Below are 21,543 nucleotides of genomic sequence, written 5' to 3'. Positions count from 1 at the left end.
TTCTCAGCCCTGGGGCACTGTGCAGCTTTGAAGTTACGGCTGAAGGTCATTGTGGTTATGGTCTTGGGTTAGGAGCTGTGTTTGAAAACTCTCCAGAAAGGAGCTATTGCTGGTTTTGCCACATGATCTTGTCGTGAGAGTCATGAAGTGCAGCTGACTGAAGCCGTGTTACCGGGGGCTGCATCCAGCCTGCGTATGCTGTTTTGCTTGCTGGGTGCCAGCAGGGCATCCTCTGTGCACAGGCAGTGGCACTGTCCCAGGTGTCCCTCTGGGTCTCCAACAAACCTGGCGTTTGGGGCTGAGCTTACCTGGGGGGGGGTCAGGAACAGGAGCACTGGTGCTGAGTAGGCTTTTGGGAGGGGAAATGCTGTGCAGCATCACTGTATTCCTTGTCCTATGGGGCATGTGGCAAGGAGGCTTTGGCTATTTCTTGCCTGCCTGTCAAAATCTGATTGCCTGTTCCTCCGTGGTGTGGTGGAGTTGGGTGTGCTGGGAAGGCTCTGCACGGTTTGGCTGTCAGGATTGGCGCTTGCACTGTGGTGTCCTTAGCAGCAGATCTCACAGCAGGGAACACAGTTAATTACATGCACCCCCCCCTCCCCTTTTATTACCTAAAGAGTAAAACATTTTAAGGACAGAAAATTGCATGGAGCAGGGCTGAGAGTCCCCTGGAGCTGGCTGCTGGTGTGATGCTCTGCCTGGCCCACCCTGGCCACGTGCAGCCCCCCTCCCTGAGAGGTGCTTCCTCCCTGACTTTAAACTGTTCTGACCTCTTTATATACCCCTCTCTCCCCTGGCATCCTTCATCCTGCTGCGTGTCCCGCTGAGGGGAGCAGGCCTGTGCCCCCTTCCTGTCGGGAGCAGGGAGGGAGCGCCAGGGCAGCTCTGTTGGCTGCTCACCAACGTCTCTGCAGTAGGGATGCTGATGGGGTCTTGCTTTCCGTAGCTGTGTGTGCAGAGCTGGGGGGCTGCCTCTCCAGCCGCTGCTTGGGAAGGGAAAATCTATGCCATGGCTGCCTCGCAGCGAGCTCCCAGGCTCCCCAGCCCCCTGCCTCGCTGCTGCTGCCTCCCTCTCCTCCTAAACTCCTGGGTTATTTTTAACTTGGAAAAATTACAACCCGAGATTTGCATTCTCTACCCCCAGCGGAGGGCTGGAGGCAGGATGTGGGGGAGGCACTGCGGAGGGCTGGGAATGCGGCTGAGCGCTTGGGCAGGCCTGTTTCCAGGCTGGGCTGGTGGCCCTGCAGCACTGGTGCCTGCCGGGCCCCGCATGCTCTGCGGGCTGCGGGGCTGCGCACACAGCCCGCTGCTCCGCTCGGCGCGCCTGGACTTTCAGCCTGGATTCCCATGGCGAACGCGCGGAGCAGCTGCAGACACATAAACAAATCCTGCTGCAGCAGGCTGGGCTCGCCTGAAAGCCTGCAGACCTTCTGACGGGGGCTGGGTACCTCCTTTCAAAGAGTATCCCCCACAGAGGAGCTCTCGGGTGACTGAGCGTGTGGTGGAGGAGCCGCCGGCTGGTTGCTGCTTGCCCAGCGGAGGAGGCTTTGCTGGGCCACGCAGCCCTCCCCGGTTCAGCTTGCTGAGAGCTGGTTGGGAGGAGCCAGGGAGCCAAGTGTCGCTCTTGTGCGATGTTTCTCCTTCCCCCTCCCCTAGCTCTGCCCCTTCAGCGTTTTGCAGGCAGCTGTCTCCTCTGTGCTCCTCTCCCCTGCCCGGATCTCCCGGAGGGAGCGGGGCATCTCTCTAAATCGGGTGGCGGGGCGGCGTGTCTGCAGAGCCCCTTCTCTGTGCAGCCCACAGGAATGTAGTTGCCCTGAGTCCCTCTGGATTGCACCACAGATACTCAGGCTTCAAGCTCTGGTAGCTCTGCTGGCTGAGACGTGTCTGTGCAGGCAGCCCTGCCTGGAAACAGGAATTGATAAGGTAGCGAGAACCAAACAGCACCAGGGGACTGCGGATGTGTCTGTCTCTGCTGTTTGGTACCTTGGAGAAGGGTGTTGGTCGAGCCAGGCGGATGAAGGACGGTGCAGGCTCTGAGTTCTGCTCTCGGGCTGTCCCAGCCGGACCAGCGGGTCCTCTCCTGCTGCTTACCTGCGGTGTGGATGCATCAGGTAGGGAGGGTGGCTGTCTGGTGCCTGGGCCATGCTTGGTTGTCCTTGGGCTTGCTGTCTGTCTTACCGACAGTAAAGCTACTGAGGGTGGAGAGTGCTCTGGAGGCAGGTCCTGCCAGGCCCTGGGGACCTCTGCTTAAGCTTGCCTGGAGAGCCTGCCAGAGCTCATCAGTCCTGGGCTGTCATCTGCTACTCCGTAGTTCTAGTGATTAGGGCAGGAGTAGTAGGGCAGTGCAGCAAACCTCTTGGTAAGAATGGCCGGTACTTATTTTCCCCAGGTGCCTTCAGGCAGACTCAGGCACCCTTGCTCCTTTGGGGCTGATCTGTGTTTGCCTGCCAAGACTGGTCCCTTAGCTCCAGCACACTGATCCAGCTTGGCCCAGCACGCTTCTGGTGAGTGTGCTGATGCGAGAGGCTCTCCAGGCTGTGGGATGGGGGGAGCGCCATGCCGTGCTGCTGCTGTTCCCGTGCCAAGTAGCAGCACTCTGGGAGTTTCTGCTGGAGCAGCAGTATTAATGCCTCAGCTCTACAAAGGCCTGAAAGGTTTCACATGATGCCTGACCCTGATGCAGAAATGACATGGCTGGCTGTCATCCCTGCGTGGTAGGGAATGGCTGCAGGCTGCTCTCCCCTTCCCTTCAGGCTGTCAGGTTTGTTGTCAGGCACGAGGCACTGCTCTGCCTGTCTGAGCCCAGGGCTGCTGCCACGATGACAGCAGGTGCTGGGGAGCAGAGCAGTTCTCAGGCTGCCAGTGCTGGAGCAGCACCTCTTCTTTCTCCCAAGGGCTGTTTCTGCAGCATGTGAGGCAGTGGGGATGTCCCTGGCACCCCACAGTGGTGTGTATGTTGCTGACACTGGGGTGGGGCCTGGTGATGTGAGGTGAAAGAAAGAGCAGGACCTTTTAGGTGTGAGTCTTCTGAAAGCTCTTGGTTGCCCCATTGCCTGATGCCTTTTGGCAGTGTCTTGTGTTTGGAAGGGCTAGACAGGGCCCTTGTGCTGTGGCTCTGGGAGCTGCTGCTGGGAGTGCTGGCTCCTGCTCTAGAGAGCTCTGAAGCTTCCTGTCAGTCTCTGCTTTGACCTCTGCCAGCCTTTCTCAGGGCAAGTTAGCATATCTTCTGGTACCAGAGTGGCAAAGGTGTGCTGAACCTCCCCAGCAGCACAGTCCATGAGCCTGGCTTGCTGCTGGCCTCCAGACCTGGGCAGCAGGTTTGGACCCAGCACCCTTGACTAATCTCTTTTCCTTCAAGCTGTGCCCAAACCCTGAGGAGGTACAGCACCTCCTGAGGCTCTGGGCAGAGCAGACCTGCTTGTCTGAAAATCAGGAATTTCATGGCATGGCTCTGCAGTTCTCCTCTCTTATTTATCTCCTGCCTTCCTGCTCATCCTTTGGGGCTGCATGCAAAGTGCTGTGGGATCTGTGTTTTTCAAGAGCTCCTTCCTGTACTCAAGACTAGGAATGAGGAGAGAAAAGGCCACATGATGCTGAGGAGGTGAGGTGCTCCCCACATCTGGAAGGGATCATCACCATGTCTGCTGATGGGTGAGGGCGAGATACTTCGTGTTGCCTCTGTCTCACAGGAGCTGCTTGTGGTGAGATCCTGTCCTTGGCATCTCCCCTGAGCCTGCTGCTGCTCCTGCCCCTGGGCAGGGCACCCTTGGGCTGCAGGGAGCAGCAGGAGATGCTGGAGGGGCTCTGTACCTCAGCCAGGGCACAAAGCAGGCTCTGCTCCCGCTGGACCCAGCTTCCTTTGCAGGTGTCAGGGGGCTCTCACTTCTGACCTGGGACACAGGTATCCCAGAGACATGCTGAGAAGCAAATGCAACCTCTTCACTGGGTTTTTATCACACAGTTGAGATGTGGTGTGTGTGGGCAGGGTGCTGGGTGGCTTGGTTGTGTCAGTGAATGTTTGCTGTGGCTGTGGTCTGAAAACCCAAGTCAGAATGTGTTGTGTAGTGGGACATGGCAACTTGGAAGTGACTGTTCATGGTGCCTGTGCATCTGCAATCCAAGGCTGCTGCCTGTTTCTGCTCTGTGCTGCAGCAGCTGGGGGGGGGGGGGGGGGGGGGGCTTTGGTGCAGAATTCCTGCTTAGAAGGTAAAAAAAACCCTGTGGGTTTTCTCCATGTGTTACCAGTGGTGTTTCTGGCGTGTGGGTGGACGTGCCCACATGCCCCTTGAAGAAGTGGTTTGGGACCACCCCTTGTGCTTTGAATTCCAGCGCCTCTTGTGCTCTGCTCTTACCTTGAGGAACATGCCCCTTTTGTTCCTCCTCCAGGAGGATGGACTTGAGGGGTGGGTGTTGATTTTTGGTGTAACTGCACACATTGTTTCCTTGCTGCAGCTTATCTCTCCAGATAACATCTGTTCTCCTTCCCCTTTGAAGAAGGAAGCCACCTGCCTCTTGAAGGCAGCTGAACACGGCGCTGTGCTGCAGGGATGTGTGTGCTTTAATAAAGTGAAAAGATTCTTCTCCATGCTGAATAAGGAGCTTTCTTGGGCAGATGCCATCAGTGTCTGCAGATGCTGAGGCCGCTGCTCTGTCCGAGCCTGTAACCCCTTTGACTGCTGGTGACAAGACCCAGGGGGAGCAGGGCTCTGCTGAAGCCTCCCCAGGCAGCTCCCTGTCCCCTGCTGCTCAAGGCTGAGCTGCCCTCCAGGGACCTTCTGAGCTGCAGCAGGTACAGCTGTGTGCTGGGGGTCTGGGTGTCCCCAGGGAAGAGAGCGAAGGGCAGGGCTGGGATATAGGAGCTAGGGGACTGGAGCAGGGAAGCAGGACTGCGTTCAGAGCTGCTGACCTTCCTTGCCAGGCTGCAGGGGTGATTTCCCTGCAGGAACTGGAAGCTGCTCTTTGGATAAAGGCTACAAATAAACCTTTGTGAAGTCCCACGGTGTGCCTGTGACTGAGGGGCTGTTGGAGCATCTGTTCTGGTGGGACACAGAAGGCTTGAAAGGGCTTCAGTGGAAGTCTGCAGTGGGGGAATGCCATTGTACTTCTGGGTCTGAAGTCATCTGTGGGGCCTGTTCTTGGTGGTGATGTTGGGAGCAGCACAATAGCTGAGGAGAGGGAAAGGCTGAGGAAGGATGGATGTGTCCCCAGGGGAGAGATGGGGGAAGCTCCTGTCTGTGCCATCTGTCTTAATGGTTTTGGGGACTTGCCCAGTTTTGTGAATCATTGAATTGTTTTTAACCCTAACCCCAATGGAAAAGCCCTTTAAGACCATGAAGTCCAACCATTAACCCAGCACTGCCAGGTCCAACCACTGCACCCTGTCCCTGAGCACCACGTCTACACCTCTTCTAAATCCCTCCAGGGATGGTGCCTTCATCTCCCCCTGGGCAGCCTGGTCCAGTGCTTGACAAGCCTTTTGGGGAAGAAACTGTTCCTAATTTCCAGTCTAAGCCTCCCTTGGGACAGCTTGAGGCTGCTTCCTCTCATCCCATTGCTTCTTACTTGGGAGAAAATCCAGCCCCACTTGGCTACACCCTCCTTCCAGGGAGTTTTGGAAGGGAAGTCTTGCCCAGACTACCTCCCCCAGTTCCCTCAGCTGCTCCCCATCAGACCTGTGCTCTAGACCCTTCCCTACTGTGTTGCTCTTCTCTGGACACCTCCAGCACCTCACTGTCCTTCTGGTAGTGAGGGGCCCAAACCTGAACCACAGTTCTGGTTCAGAACTGCACCATTCTCCCAAAGTGCCTGTCCTCCTGGTACCCTGGGAACTGTCTCTCTGGCTGATCCTCACCTGTGTGTGTGTTACATTGCATGGAGGATGCCTCTTTTGCTGGGAATCTTGGTGCTCAGTGAGCCTTTATTAGCCCAGCCTGTTTTGGGGATGCACTGCAAAATCAAGTGGAGTTTCAGATTTGAAAGCCAACCAACAGAGTCTCTTAAAAAACAAGTAGGACATCAGCTGAGAGCAACTTGGATGGGGCAGACTGGTGTCACTGCCTGCTGTTTGAATATGTAACCTGTGGGTATAGTTGTCATCTCGTTAGCAATGCTAGGTTTCAGCTCCTTGGCTGTGGAGCCCACCAGGCCTGTGGGCCAGTCTAATTACAGCTCATTCCCATGAGATAGGTTTGAATGTAATTCAATCTTAGGTGGTGGCTGGTGCTCTCTGTGATGAAGGTCCTCTGCAGAGTCAGAATAATTCTTGTCTGGCTCTCCCTGCTTTGCAGTGCATCTCTTTGCAGTGCCTCAGGCTGGTTTGTTTGTAAGGTTCCAACAGGAATGGATGTTGGTTTTGAGGAAGAGGTTACAGAAAAAGGCAAAATTTGATCTTTTGCCTGTCCTTGTAAAAATTCAGCCAGCCTCAGCAAGCACCAGCCTCTGAAAACAAACATTTGATGTAAAAGATGCTGTTTGTCACCGTGCTCTGTTCCCTTTGCACGTGAGTGAAGGAGGGCAGAAGCCTGTTACTGTGCCTGTCTCGGTGTCATCTTCAGTGGAGGAGTTACTGCTCTCTCACACCTAGTCCTCCTTCTCCTGCTCACCCTTAGACAAGGACCCTGTGGCATTGTGCAGGTGAAGACTTTTTCCCATCTCTTCCCAGATGTCTTGGCAGTCACCTTCCAGCCCCGCTCCAGGGGCAGCTCTCACTCACCCCTGCCCTGGCCCTGGCCTTCCTTCTCCTGGGGCTGGATGGGCATGGCCCTGGAGCCATGCAGCCCTCCAGAGACCTCTCCTAGCAGAGGTCTGCTGACAGTGATTGCGTTTGGCAGCCCCTCTCCAGCCCTGTTCTGTTTCTCTCAACCCCAACTGTCCTTCTGGGTGCAGCTGAGCCGCTGGCCAGGCCGAAGGCTTTTCGAAGCCACAGGCCCTGCTTGGCTCTGGCAGTCCATTTCCAGCCCTGCTGCAGTTGCCTCTCTGGCCTTTCTCATCCCCTTGGTGTTACCCTGCCCCTGGCTCTGTGCTTAACCTTTTGGCAAGACCTGCTCTACAAAAGATGATTCCCAGCCAAGGTCTCTTTGCTTTCACCTTCTGTCAGCCTTAACCCTAGTTGTAGTTTTCCACCTCAGCCCCAGATGGTGGAACCCAGAGGGCTCTTTCAGCCCAGGTCTCTTGCCTTTGGTGGCCCCTTTCCAGCCACCTGCAGCTCTCAGCTTTCTCCCAGCCCTAAGCCTGGCTCCAGCTCTTGCTTTCTCACAGGGCAGTAGGAAAGGCCCCCCCTGCTCCCCCCCCCGCCAGTCAAACTTTGACCGGGCCCTGCTCTCTTGGTAGCCCCAGCTTGGCTGTTGAAGGCCCAGCCCAGGCTCAGCTGTAAACTCTCTCTCTCATTCAACCCAAACTCTTTATTTTTTACAAAGAACTGCAGGGAGGACTGTTATCCTGTTGCTCACACTAGAGTTTTCTCTCAGCTCAGGAGTCTTGACAGCCCTCGTGTTCCTTTGACAGCACCTTTCCAGCTTCATTCCACGATTTCTGCTTCTCAGCCTGACCCTTGTTTGCCTGCTGGGCTGTAAGGAAGGGCCCCTGTCCATGTCCTGGTGACGGTGTCATCTCCCACCCAGGGTCTCTTGGCAGCCCAAGCCCAGCTGTGAGTGTGACCTTTCCTTCCAGCCCAGAGCCCAGCCCCAGGAGCTGTTTTCCAGCTGAGCTGTAGGAAAGGCCTCTGAGCTGCTTCCCGGCGCAGCCCTCTTGGCAGCCCCTCTTCCTTTTGGCAGTCCCTTTCCAGCCCCACAGGAGCTCTAGGATTTTTCTGAACCCTGACACTGGTCTTCCAGCTGAGCCTTAGCCAAGCCCCCCAGCCATTTCCCCATGAAGGTGTTCTCCCACGAGGGGCCTCTTGCATCCCCTGCTTGAGCAATCCCTCACCCCACTGCACCTCTGGGTCTTTTTCTTAGCCATAGCCCTTATGTTCCTGGGAAGCTGTAGAGAAGCCTCCTGCTGTTTTCCCAGACCAGTGGTCTCTCCCAGTCCAGGTCTCTTGGCAGCTGCCAGGTACTCTTGCAGTCCCTTTCCAGCCCCTCTCCAACTGCAGTTCTGGACTTTATTTGTTGCAGCATTATCCCAACCCAAATCTTACGCTAGGTCACCCTTGTGAAAGGTTTCCACAAGTCCAGGTCTTGTAGCAGCCCCCACTTTCTTCTAGTGAGAACTTTCCAGCCCCTCTCAAACCCCAGCATTTGTCTTTCTCTCAGCCCAGCCTGTAGCTGCACATCTGCACCCTGGGTGAGTCCTCTCCAGGCTGGGTCTTGCGGCAGCTCCCACTTAGCTCTGGCCCTGCTCTTCCAGCCCCATGCCCCCAGCTGCCCTGGGCACCCAGGGGTCCCATTCCCAGGCTTGCTGGTAACGCAGACTGGAGGTTAGCTGGAGCTCCTTTCCTAGTACCTTAACATTTTGTGTGCAGATTCTTGGATTATTATTATTTTAAGTCATAAAACTGCTCTTTCAAAGTGGAGCAGTCGGACAGGGATTGTGCAGCACTGACTCGCTTCCCTTTGTCCCCCTCCTCATTTGCTCTTGGGGTGGCACAGCAGCCAGCCACCTCCTCTCTGCAGAGCTGCTGAAGGATGCAGTTGCTTGTGCAGACAGACTTCTCCTTCCCAACTTTGGATCCAGTCTTTTGAATTGGGATTCTGGTGGTGCTGCTGCTGAGCAGCACTGATGGGCAAGGCTTTTCTGCAGAACAGCTCCCACAGCAGTTCAACTAAAGGTGCTTGTGCCAACTTCATTGTAGCATTTTCAGGCTTTTGAGCACTTCCATCCGTGCTTCCTAAATATCCTCTGGAGATGGGAGGTGCTGTGGTTGACACGCAGCTAAAGCCTGTGAGCACCCTAGGCTGGAGGAGATGCTGCTGCTGCGGGCAGGGAGGCTCTGGAGCTGGCACTGCCCGTTGCCATAACGAACATCTTAATGGGCACAGCTAATTTTGCAGCCTGTAAAAGTAGTTTTAGGGCTCTCATGGCTTTGAGAGGGAACCTGCAAAGAGCTCACGGAAGAGGAGCCAACAGCAGGTTGCTGAGGGATGTGAGCTCTGCCCCAGGGGGGCACCTGCCCCGTGCGCTGGGGGTGTGAGCAGGGCATGGGGAGGAGCTGCTCTCTGGTGCTGTGGGAGATGCTGGGATTGTGCCTGTGGTGGAAAATCTGCTTATTTCCTATTTTCCTGGCGTGAAACTGCAGCTGCTGAATCTGGGAAATGGGTTCAAAAAATCCAGTCTAAGGTTTAAACTCTCTTTGAAGCTTTTTTTTTTGGGAAAAACAAGGCCTTGAAAGAATGTAACAGGCTGGCAGCGCTTCCTCCCACTGGCCAGGTGGCTGGGGCTGGCCTCCCCTGCCATTGCTCTCCCTTGCCCAGCAATGCTCCCTGAAAGCTGAAAATAGTTGGTGCTTCCCATCCCTGGGGCAATTATTTGATCCTCTGCAGCTGATCCAAGCTATTCCTGGAGCTGACAGCTGGCTTGGGCAGGGTCCCTGGTCAGAGGCTGTGTGCCTCCGAATCTGGGCTGGGTTCTGGAAGGAGCACATGGTATCCCAGACTCAATTATCCCCAGGTGAGCCCAGCAATGCCCCCTTAGCAACCTGTGTGCTGCACTTGTTGTGGTGGGGCTTGTGCCAGTGGTCCATGTGTGTGGGCTCATTGGGGCTGCTGCCTGAAGACCTGCAGTTCCCAAAAGGAGATGGATGTATGAGTGAACTTAACACAGCACTCACTCTCACATGGGGTGATGTCTGTTAGAAATCATTTGTTCTTACAGGTAATACTGAACACTGTCAGTTTTGGAAGGAAGGTGTTGGGGGCTGGCACGGGCTTAGTAGACAGACACTAATGGAACTGGGGTGACAGAGCCCTGGGACAGGCTGCCCAGGGGGTGTGGAGTCTCCATCTCTGGAGAGATTCCAGACCCATCTGGACACCGACCTGTGTACCCTGTCCCAGGGACCCTGCTTTGGCAGGGGGTTGGACCCCATGGGCTCTGGAGGTCCCTTCTCACCCCTGTGATTCTGTGAGTCTGTGATGTGCTTATGCCATTGAACTGGGGGACCTATTGGGGCTGCATCCTCGAGGCTGCTGTGGGATATGGCTGAGGCTGTGAGAGACCCATTTGGTGGGTACAGGGGGGGCCCTGCAGAGCTGCTTGTTCTAACACTGTTTACCAGTTGCAGGCAAGCTAGCCTAGCTATTTTTGCAAACCACATACTAGGAATTCCTTGGTGTCCTGTAGCAGTTTGTCTTCTGGATTTCCTGCTTCCAGCACCAGCTCACTACATTTCTTACAGCCCTGGTGTGGCAGGGTTTCTCTGGGAGCCTTTGTGCCATGGCTCTGGCTGTGTGGGGCGTGCTGCCCTGTGGGGACATGCTTGGAGGGCTGTGCCACCAACGTCAGCCACCCAGTCCAGCTGTGGGCCCAGGGACTTCTCAGTGATACTTAGGGCATGTTTAGCCCTTTGGGTGGATGTGAGCCTGAGAGCGAAGTCTGAGGGGTCAGCCTGACCTTGTGCTTCCTGCAAGTAGGTCAGGCTCACAGAGGGGCTGTGAAACCTTCTCCTGGGCTGGCCAGATGCTGATCTTGGTGGGGTTGGTGGCTGGGGACCACTGAGCAAGGTGTGCTGAAGTGAGGTGTAGTGGCAGTGCTGGGCAGGGTCCCAATGCCTCCGGTGCTGGAGAGGAGCTCTTCCATGCCAGCGATGCACAGGCTTCTCCCAGCCTTCTTCAGACTCCTGAGTTTGCCCTGTTTGCTGTAAGCCTCCTCAGCTCTTGCAGGCATCAGATGTGCCGTGAAATTGCTAATCACCCCAGGCAGAGTTTTGTCTTGGATTTTCCCAGGGATGAGTGCAGAAAGGGGGTGTCATGTTATGTTCAGCTTGAGTCCTCTCTGACTGCAGGCTGGCCTTCCCCAGAGCACAGCCCCGGGCATGCAGAGCCATGGGTTTGCAGTGTGGGGCTGCCTGCCTGCTCCTTTAGCTCCCTGCACAGGATAGAAATAGAATATAAAATAAAAGGAAGAGAGTAGCAAGATAGGTGTGGAAAACCAAGCTTCCCATTCTAGTGCTGGCCCTCACAGGCGCTCGGGGGAGAGCTGTGAGAGGATGCTCTCTCTCTGCAGCACAGAGGAGCAGGGACGTGCTGTGTGACATATGGACAGCCCCAGCAGGAGCCTTGATGTTGAACGGTGCTGTAGCTTGGCTGTTGGAAGATGCCTGGGGAGAGGGAATGCACACCCAGGCTGGAGTGTCAGCTGGGCCACAAATTTCAAGGGAATGTGTTGGTTTAAACAATGGAGGAAGGTGTGGAGAGAACTGCAGCACATGTGAACTTGCCTCTCCAAGGTGGTTTGATCCTGTCCAGGCATTGTCTGAACCCTTATCATTTCATTTCCATGCTTCAGAGCTTTTTGCAAGGCAGGAAGGATGTGCAGCCTGTATAGCTGTAAAATCCTCACCTGGCATGTGGGAGCTGTGCAGAGGGTGAAAGGATATAAATATCAGCTCATTGTGTTTGCTAAAGTGTGCTCCACTGTTGGGGTGCTGGAAGGGACCAGTGGGGCACCTGGTGCTGCAGACAGCTGGGCAGAGTGGGACCCTGAGGAGCTGGAGTGGCCAGCTCCCTTGAGCAAGCTTACCTTGAGTACCTGCCTGTGGCAGGGGGGTTGGAGCTCTATGATCCTTGGGGTCCCTTCCAACCCAGACCATTCTATGGTTCTATGATTCTATGAGTACTGCTTGCCAGAATCCCATGTTTGGGCTTTGTGCTGTGCCCAGGGATGAATCTAGTTACTCCCTGGCTGCTGTGCGCTTGATACCCACTTCCACCAGGTACAGAAGGGGGTATCTGATGCTCCAGAGCATCTCCTGCCTCTGCTCCATCTGTGTTTCATTCTTTATGGTGGCTCTCTGCAGGCCAGGTGCAGCAGTGCATGTTCATAGTGTGATGTCTGCGTGGCAGCTACACGTAGGAACGCGCTTGTTGGTGCTCTGCTTGTGTTGCCCAGCTGGTGCATCAGCCCTGGGTTGTGCTGAGGGTGAGTGCACAAGGGGATCTTTTGTTTGCTCAGAGCTAGATTTTCAGTGGGTGGTGTGGAGCAAGAAAGGGATGCTCTGGTGTGGAGCCATGTTCTGTGGTGGAAAGTTTGGAAAGGTGCTTTGGCTTTTATGCCAGGACCCTTCTCTCCTGATGTGCAGTGGGGTGTAGGCAATGGCCGTCTCATCTTTGCATCAGGTATGATCTTGGAAAAGTCCAAGATCCTCAGCAGTGGCCCATCTGCAAGGGCTTTGTCCTGGGCAATGCCCTGGCTATCCATGGTAGTGGTGAAAGGCTGTGCTAGCACAGCACTTCTCCAAGAGCTGGGGTCTCAGAAGTGTTTCCTTTGGCTCTGCTAACATGAATGTGAGTAAAAGTGCTGCCTGGGTGGCACACCATATCCCAGGCTCTGCACTGCGTGGGCTCCAGCTCAGCTGTCCTGCAGGTTCTGTGGGTACATCCCTGTTACTGCTGTAGAGATTTATTCCTTTTCCTTCACACCTTGACTTCCCTCCCTCCCAAACTTAGCGAGTTTGTGAAAGGTAAAGTTCTCCTCTAGCCCTGGAGATCTGTCTCTACAGGTTGACTTGTTCTGGGCCACCACAGCTTCTCCTTGCCTTTGCTCTCAGCTCATTTTCAAGTCCCCCTTTCTTCCTCCACCTGAAGATACCTTAAGAAGATCTCCAATTTCTGAGAGCAGAGGTGGACTGCTCTGTGGGGATGTGTGCTGATGGAGCTGTGTGTAGGAATGGGATGAGTGATGGCTCCCTGCAGTGAGCTGTGGTCACTGGGCTGGTGCTGGGGCTGCGCAGCAGGAGCACTGTGTCCAAACTGGGGAAACCAGTCCTCCAGCTGCAGAGGAGAGCTTGGGAAGGCTGGTAGAAGGGAAGATCATGCCATCAACGGCCTGGTCTGGGGTTGATGTTGGCTCAGATGTGGAATTTCCCATAATGTTTTTGGCTTGTGCACAGATGCTGCAACTCCTGGAGGCGCCCGGGCAGGAGCAGTCGAAGCTGCCGCCATGGTGCGCGCTCAGGCTGGTGTGGGGATGTCTTGGGCTTTCAGAACAACAAAGAATAAATGGGAGGGAGGAGGATAGTAACCTGATGTGCCCCAAATTGTGTAACTGCAGACGTCACTGCTAGCAGCAGATGTGTTGTAGAGGCCGTGCCACAGCGAGTTGGTCTGTCGGTGACAAGGGACAAACCCAGCTTTCAGCGCTGCTTTGCCTGTCTCTTGGAATGCAGAGAGACAGCTCTGAGCGCCTGGCCAGCCTGCCAGCAGTGTGTGTGATGGTCTGTGCAGCACTGGGGGGGGGCTCAGAGGAGGTAGGACCACCACCCACCCCACCAAGGGCTGTGGCAGCCTTTGGCAGGCGGTTGCTGCGGGCTGGCGGTGCTGGTGTGGAGTGTGCATCAATTACTGGGGTTAAAAAGGCATAAAAACTCCAGCATGGGGAGTAAAAACTCCCCACTTGTGACAGTGGCAGTAAAGCTGAATCTAGCAGCCTGGAGCGCTTGCATGATGTGCTAGTGAGAACATGTTGATCTCCATATGAAAACCATAAGCTCATTTAGAAAATTGGGCTGTCTCATTTGAGATTAGAGTTTCTCTTTAATCTGCAAATACTTAATTAGCATGGAAATGGCTAGTTAAATGGGGTTCCCGATGTATATATCCACATGGCAGTGTGGTGGGGCTCCCTCAAAGGTGGTGTGTTTCCCTTCAGGATGCTGGACAAGTTCCTGGCTCTGAGGCCAGGCAAGATGCTCTGGATGCAGCAGGCAAAAGCAGACCACAGCACCGTGCAGAGCGAATGTGTCCCTTTCCTCCTCTCCAGCCCATCCCCTAAGAGGGGATGGCAGGACATACTTGCTCCACAAGCAGTGGACAGTGCAACGTGATAAATGCCCCAGGTTCCCTGATGTCTGGATTCACAACTGTGCCCTGGCCAGCCCAGAGTTTAATGCAGCCTTCCACAAACCAGGGTGGCATGTTGTCCCCGGAGCTGCAGCAGGGCCCCTGAGGACCTGGGGTGCTGCCATCCTCACGGGGCAGCCTCTTGCTGGGGCTAGCTATGTGCAGGCAGACCAAGTGCTCTCTCCTGACCCCTGCAGTGACCTGGTTGGGTCTCTCCTTGCACATGGCCAGAATAGATGCCTCTGTTAAGCTGTCCCCTCTGTGTCTAACTGGTGTCCCAGCCTCATTTTATCAAGACAGATGTGCATGCTGGGTTCAGTGCTGTACATGTGCCCAGGTGTATGGTGGGGGTGGTACTGTCATGTGGTTGTCACCAGCTGGAAGAGGACAATGGAGCGTAGGGAAGACTTGTCTGCTGGTGGTTTGGGACTGCCCTGTGATGGGGCTGGCCTTGGCCTGGCACTGCTCACTCTGCCAAGCAGCTGGGCTCTGCCAGTGATGGGACATGAACAGAGCAGGTGATGCCCTAGTAGAGCTTGGCAAGTTCAAGCTGCTGTATGTGGAGACAGAGAGAAGAAGACAGACCCATAGATGTTTCCTCCTGGCTCTCTGGGAGGGAGCTGGGTCAGAGGAGGGTCTTCCTCCCTTCCTGCCCATCCTTGCTGGCTGTGGCCTGTGCTGAGCGCTTTCAGGGCCAGTCTGTCCCGGGCTGTGGGGTGCAGTAGGGACTCCTGTGGGGTGCAGAGTCCCTCCCGAGAGCCAGAGCGGCTCCGTTTGCCCAGCGGAGGGGTGACGCTGCCCGTTAGCTGTGTCCTGCTGGAAGCAGAGCCCGTGCTGTGCCAGGCACCCTCTTGGTTCAGCTCTGGCCTGCCACCTGAGGGGGTGAATCTGAGTAGAGACAGAGGTGTGTGCCAAGAAGTGACCGCTCTGCTTCGCTCCTGGAGACACCTCTTCCTGTGCTCTGCTGTGCCATGTCCTGTCGTGAACCTGTGCACTTGTCCCCTCTCATCCCAGCGCTCATTCAGAGCGTGCCAGAGGGCTGGCAGAGAGCTCCTTCTGCACTGCTGTGTGCCAGTGCTGCTGGACCTGGCTTGGCTAGCCCAGAGCCTGGGCTTCTGCCACGCCTCACCCAAACCTGTAAAGCCCAGGGGTGGTCTGCAGCCTGTTGCATGCAGGGAACTGCAAAAGGCCTTGCTTGAGACTAGCTTTAACTTGGTAAAAGTAGTTTGTGAGCCACATGTGTGCAGGTGAGTCCTTGTGCTCTGTCTGGGCAGAACAGTGATTAGGAATGGGCAGCCTGTTCCTGCTCAGCTTGCTCCAGAGGTGCCCTGGGAAGGAGAACAGCAGGCTGCAGGCAGAGGGCTGCTTTGGCAGCAGGATTCTGGCTCTGCTTTCTGCTGGGGAGCCAGAGAACATCCCTGCTCAGTACAGCCCCTCCCAGGAGCACTGGACCTGTGACATACACCTGCTCGCTGTCCCAGTGACGGGCCTGTGTCTGCCTTGAGATGAGGCTGCTCTGTCTGCTGCTAAGAGCTGAGGCTTGTGAAGCAAGCTATGGCTGATGTAAAGCTCGTGCCCTTGTGCAGCTTGCTCGTAGCACTGGTGCCTTTCTGTGCCCAGGCATCATCCTGCTGGCCCAGCATCCCGAGCTCTGAACCCTTCCACAACAGCAGCAGGGGCTGGGGCTGTGGGACTGGGCAACCAAGGCCAGTGGCAGCAGGGTGCAGCAGCCCTCACCTGGGCTCTGGAGAGGTGGCAGGGTTGGGCTGCCTGCTTGCTGTGCCAAGCTTCTCTGGTGCCCTTCGGGCCTGTTGTTCAGCTGCTGGCAGCTGCCTGTGCTGCTGACATACAGAGGTGCTGAGCATGCTGGTGCTTAGGCCACTGAACACGTGGGATCTGCAGCACATGGTGACTGCTTGATGGCAACAGCAGAAAAGCCCTGAAGCTCCATGGTGGGAGCTGGGTACTGAGCTCATCTGGCAGCCATGGGGGTTGGCTGTGCTGTCTGGGGCACTTAAGTGTTGGGGAGTGAGTCTTCAGGGCATGGGGGGTGACAAGGAGGGCTTAGTGAGCACAGAGGAGACCCTGGGGAAGGAGTGGCTGGAGGGAGCTCAGGGGCTTTTGGTGGTGGAAAGGAAATGGGGGTAAGAAAGAGAGTGCTCCTGCTTTGCAGGGGCTGGTGGGTCCAGGATCCATCTTCTGGGTATCTCCGAGTGAAAGTCTGGGAAGCAGACCCAGAGCATGAGCATCTCCAGCCCTGGAGCCAAGAGGGCCTGGCTGGGACCTGTGAGATCTGCTGAGTGCGGGCTGGGGCTGGCAGGTGAAGGCCGGTGTGCTCGGGTGCTGCTGGCAAGGACGGTAAGCTGAGCAGCTCTGAGTTTCCTGCAGCACAGAGGCCTCTCTGAAAGCTGCACTGAACCCAGATCTCACACTTGTGGCTCTGAGGAAACCCCTGGGACGGGGCTGCTGTCTGCTGGAGCCCAGCAGGGTTGTTCTGAGCTGCAGCAGCTGAAATTTCTGCCTGGTCTTTCCTGGAGACCACCACTGCTGTGCAACTGCACACATCTTCCAGCCCAGCTTAGACCATGGACCAGCAGAATTGGTCCCCTCTTGTGCACTGTCCACCTTTAGGACCCGCTGGCTTCTCCCCTTCAGGAGGAGCAGTGATGGGTCAGGGGGAAATGGTTCTGGATTTCTGTAAGGGCTGGGTCTAGCAGGGTGCTCCTGCTGTGGGGGAGGCATGGTGGGGGTCACAGGCTCTTGCTGGCAGTGCAAGCTGCACCCTTGTGCCAAGCGGGTCTGGCAGTGGCAAGGGGGCTGTGATGGGGCTGGGCCTTGGGGAGTGGGGGTTGCCTGGTACAGGAGGGAACAAGGGGTGGGGGGCTGTGGGCTTTGTGTCAAGCACTGCTGGGCTTTTTGGCACCCAGTGCTGGTGCTGTGGGAGTAGGCAGCTGCTGAGGGCTGACTCCCCAGGGGCAGGAGGCTGTGGGCAAACCCTGGCAGCTCTGCTGAGTGTGCCGTGGCTTCTGTGGGGAGGGTGTGGGGCTGTAACCCGGGACTGCCACAGTTGCTGAGCGTGTTTTCCTGGAGCTTCAGCAATGCCCCGTCCACCCAGGACTGGTGTGACTGGTGCCGTTTCCAGTGCTGCCCTCACACGTGGCTGGGCTGCTCCTGGCCTTTCTACTACCACAGGGCAGCAGGGAAGCAGCATGCCCAGCTTTCTCCTGCATCCAGTGGTGTCCAGCCTGTGCTCAGTCCCCAGAGAAATTGGGTCTGGGCAGGTTCCTGTCTGAGGCCACATCCTGAGAGTGCGTGGCAGCCCCTGGGGTGTGCTGGGGATGCATCTCTGGCTGCAGTGGCCCAGGCCAAGCCAGACCAGAGTGCCTGGGCACAAGGTGCTGAGCCATGGTGCAGGGAGCCTGGGGGAACAGCCTCTGCTGCAGAAAGCTGTCGGGGTGCTGCATCACCACAGATCCCTGGCCCGTCCCCTCCATCACTGGGGGGGGACCCGGCCACACAGGTGGTTCTGCCTTGGTGCTGTGGTGCTGGACTCGCAGCTGCAGCCCCTCTGGCCAGACCTGGCATGGGGATCACCTCTGCCTGCAGCCCCCCACCTCCTGTGGGCTCTGAGGTGGGTGCTGCTCACCCTGCTCTGCGGGGCCATGGGCCTGAGGTGGCAGCTGGCCCTGCCTGGCGCTGCTCTGAGGGCTGCTGGGCTTTGCTGGGCAGATGGGGTCTGCCAGCATGGGTCTTCCCCCTCCTTGTTTGCCCCGTCCTTGGCCCCCTGGCAGCTCTTCCTTGATAGACAGACTGACAGCCCACCTGAAGCTCTCTCCACGTTTCTCACTGCTGTCATGGCTGCTTGGCAGAGACTGGTTTGTTTCCTGCTTCCTCTGCTGCTGTGGGGTTGGCAGCCTGTCTCTCAGGGGTGCCTGGGGTGGGTCTGGTGTTTTGGGCTCTGCTAGCCCCGGGTGAGCTGCTTCCTGCTGGGACTGCAACTGCAAGGTTGATCTTGCCCAGTGGGGCTCAGGTAGCACCACTCCATGGGAGATGTGTGGGTGGGCTCCTTGCGTGGCTCAGCAGAGCACATGTCACCCAGCTGGTCTCTGAGAGTGTTTGACTCCTGCAGCAATGTTGAGTGGCACCAAGGTTGGCACCCCCGGGAGGGGTGCTGCTGAAGGCTGGGGTGCTGCTGAAGGCTGGGGTGCTGCTGAAGGCTGGGGTGCTGTGGGTACCGATCTCTTTACTGTGAATTTTTTTTTTGTGTTGTGTTTTGCAGAAATAACATTCATCCCAGATTTGATGATAATGAAAATACAGAAAAAAGAAAAGCAGGTTTGTGAACCTCTCTCCTTCTCCCAACTCAGCTGCAAGGCCTGGGAACCTGTCCTGTGTGTGAATGGGTGCTGTTGGTGTGTGGTGGGAAGGGGGCTGGGCTGGTGGGGGGGCCTCACATTGCCACCCAGCGCTGCAGCACAGCACATTGCAAACTGGAATGGATGAGTCTGGTGGGGGCAGTTGAACAAGGTGGGGTGTATCTTCAGTGATGGAAATGCTCTTGGCTTGGTTCTGTCCCTGTGGAGGAGGAATCCTTTTCCCTTCAAGTGCCCATGCTGGTTCCCATTTGAATCTCAGCACACAGATATTACACAACCACGTTTGCTGTGGTTATTGCTGATCCCCTGATGCTCCAGGACTGACAGGACTGGGGAGGCTGGGGAAGATGACGTCTGTGAGGCAGTGAGAGCTTGGCCAGGGAATCTTCCCTTGCTCAGAAATAATCCCACCCCACCGAGCTGCCATTGCTGAGTTGCCGCATCGCATCATAACTACCTGCTGCTCCCGGAGGAGATTTATGAGCCAGTGGTCTTTGTATTCACTGTGTGCAGAGGAGGGACCTGAGCATCGGTGCTCTGAGAAGGGGAAGGGACCTGTTAGCGCACGAGACGCGCTCTGCCTGCTGAGGTGAAATATGGCTGGAGGTATCAACCAAACCCGTCCACCCTGAGCTGATTTGTGTCTGTGCTGCTTTTAATGGGAAGCCATTAAACTGAGCACTGAGCTGAGGGATAAATCTGTTGGGAGAGCACGAGCTGGTGCCATTTCTAGCCAGCTCTGAAGCAGCGTCTTCGTGCTGCTCAGGGAAGCTGCAGAACGCGCTGTCATGGCAGGTTAATGGGGAAGAGGAAGGGAGGGAAGAGTTTGGAAGAGGCAGAGTGCTGCTGGAGCTTGCAGCGAGCCCAACGCCGTGGATGTGGGAAGGGACACAGAGTACTGGTACTGTAGGGAAGTAGTGAGTTTATCTGTGTGTCCTAAAGAAGCAGAGCCAGCCTGCCAGTGAGGGAGAGGGGAGCGTGGCAGGTCTTGTATACCAGCACTGCTGGGTCGCTCCTCCTGGGGCTGGGGGAAGGCAGGGGGGCAGGGTGCTTTGGGGCATGGGTGAGAGAGCTTTCTCCTCTCCTAGCATAAGAAATGGCCACCACTCCGCTGGACTCACATAGCGAGTTCGGCTGCTCTGGAAATGGGATTGCTGAAATGACGTGAGCTTTAAGCATCTCCCTCAGCATCTGGAGATCTCAGAGGGCTCAGCTGCCAGAGTGCTTTGTGTAACTGGCCCTGCAGATAAAGGCTGGGAGGGAGATAAAGGCATGGCGGTACAAGCAGGGAGGGGTAGGGGTTGAGCTGCTCATCTCCTGAGCTCTCTGAACCAGCAGCAGCGTAGGATGATCCTTGCAGCATGTAATGGAGTGGGCTGCAGCATTCCCAGCAGCACCAGCTCTGTGCTGGGCTGTCCCCAGAAGGGTCTGGGGAGCAGTCAGAAATGCTGTGGAGCTCAGTGTTTGAAGAAAGCCTGGCAAAGCAGAGGGCACTCTGGGTTCCTGGTTGATGTGGGGAAGGTGGGGGGTCTCTCCCCAAGGTGGGTGCCTCCCTGCTGTGCTCTGCAGGGCCTGCTGACTGGCACTGGAGACTGAGGTGCCATGTCTGTGCCCAGGGACTCCCACACCTTGTAAACAGACTCTTCATGGCACCAAGGAGGACTGTTGCCTTCAAAAGTCCATTGAGCAGTCTCTCTGGAGAAGATGAGATCCTCGTGTGGTTCCTAGGGCTCTCAGGGGCCACACATTTCTGTACATGTCTTTCACCTGTGGAAGCTCTGTCGTGGTAGGTGTAGGTCCAGGCCCACAGGTACAAAGGCTGGACAAAATGCTGGCACCCTTCCTATGGGTGAGGGATGGCAGGAGAGCTGTCAGCATCCTTTGGGAATGGGTTACACGCAGGCTCTCTCCTTTCCCACGTCCGTGGCTGCCCTTGTCCTGCCCACATCCACTGCCAGTGCATTACAAAGCCTGGGCTGGAGAACTGGGCTCTTGCAGCAGGCTGTCCTGGGAAGAGGAGAGCTCCTCTCTGCTTCCTGGGTGCCCACCACCACAGTGCCAGCCTTCCTGCACCGCCTGGGCTGGCTGGGCAGGTGGGGCACTGCTGCCTGGCACGAGTGGAGGGGCTGGTGTTGGTGCAGGCAGGGGCTGTGTTTGCACGACTCCTCCTTAGTAATGCCTGAAAATCTGGGGGATTTGTCACAAGCTGTGACTAACTTGGGAAACCTGTCACTTCCCTCATGACTTCCAGGGCTTCCTGCCAGGGCACCTTGTCTGCTGGGGAGGTGGGACGGGGTGCCTAGCTACCACAGGGATGGATTTTCTTGGAGGGCTTCAGCAGCACCACCACTCCCTGGGCTGCCTTTCCTGTCTGTCCTGCTCCTCCCTGGGCACCCAAGGGGTTTCTGCTGCTGCTTCTTTCTGCCAAACTCTTGACTTGCTGAATAACCTGAGAAGCACTGAGCAAGTGTGGCTGTTTCCCAGTGCCACTGGATCCCTTAATTCTACAGCCATGGAAATGCTCCCAGCCCGCACAGACTAGGAGCAGAGCAGCATTGCTTGCCTCTTGGAGAAGGAGGGGATGGGGAGCCCTGTGACCCCTGAGCTCCTACCTTCTCCTCAAGGGCTCTTCTGACTTTACAGCCTGGTTTGGAGAGATCCCAAATGGTGTGTGGCAGGCAGTGTGGAGAGGCAGTGGGGAACAACCCAGAGCTGTGGGTACCGTCTGGGTGCTGTGCAGTCCTCGTGGTGGGGACGCATCAGGGCGTGCAGACCCCAGGAGTGGCTGAGGGAGCTCTGCCTGCCTTTGCTTCTGGCACTCATGGCATAAAATGAATGTTATGGGTCTGTTTAAGTGAAACGTGAGCTTTGACATCTTACACTGCTGCACAGGCCCTCCTCTTCCCATCCCCTTCCCCTGCCTGCCCTCCTGCCTTGGCAGAGCAGTAAGTGGGCAGGGCAGCCGGGGCAGCTGCGTTCCCTCTGCCCACCCTGTGCCAGGACGGTGGGGACACGTGTGCCTGCTGCTGGGGCTGGCTGGGTGGCAGGACAGAGCTTCCCAGCTGTAGTTGTTGGGGGCTGTGTCTCGGCCAAGTGTCTTGGGAACAGAGCCAGGCCCCACCTCCCTCACGCACATCCCATGGCGACCGCGGAGCCGCTGGGAGACATGAGGGAGG

At 56.5% G+C, this 21,543-nt stretch overlaps 1 protein-coding gene across 1 annotated transcript in view; it reads left to right on the top strand.

Annotated features, from left to right (window-relative positions):
- CHD6 (chromodomain helicase DNA binding protein 6) overlaps nt 1-21,543 on the top strand; it is a gene marked incomplete at its 5' end in the record, with an annotated part of 83,613 nt that overhangs the window by 11,518 nt on the left and 50,552 nt on the right. The window contains 1 exon segment of the mRNA XM_084271339.1: nt 18,271-18,326. Coding sequence (XP_084127465.1) covers nt 18,271-18,326 — 56 coding nt within the window.

Source organism: Gallinula chloropus, assembly GCF_964237585.1.
Source record: "Gallinula chloropus genome assembly, chromosome: 16".
NCBI classification, from domain to species: Eukaryota; Metazoa; Chordata; class Aves; order Gruiformes; family Rallidae; genus Gallinula; species Gallinula chloropus.
This window is presented reverse-complemented; position numbering and strand designations above follow the sequence as displayed.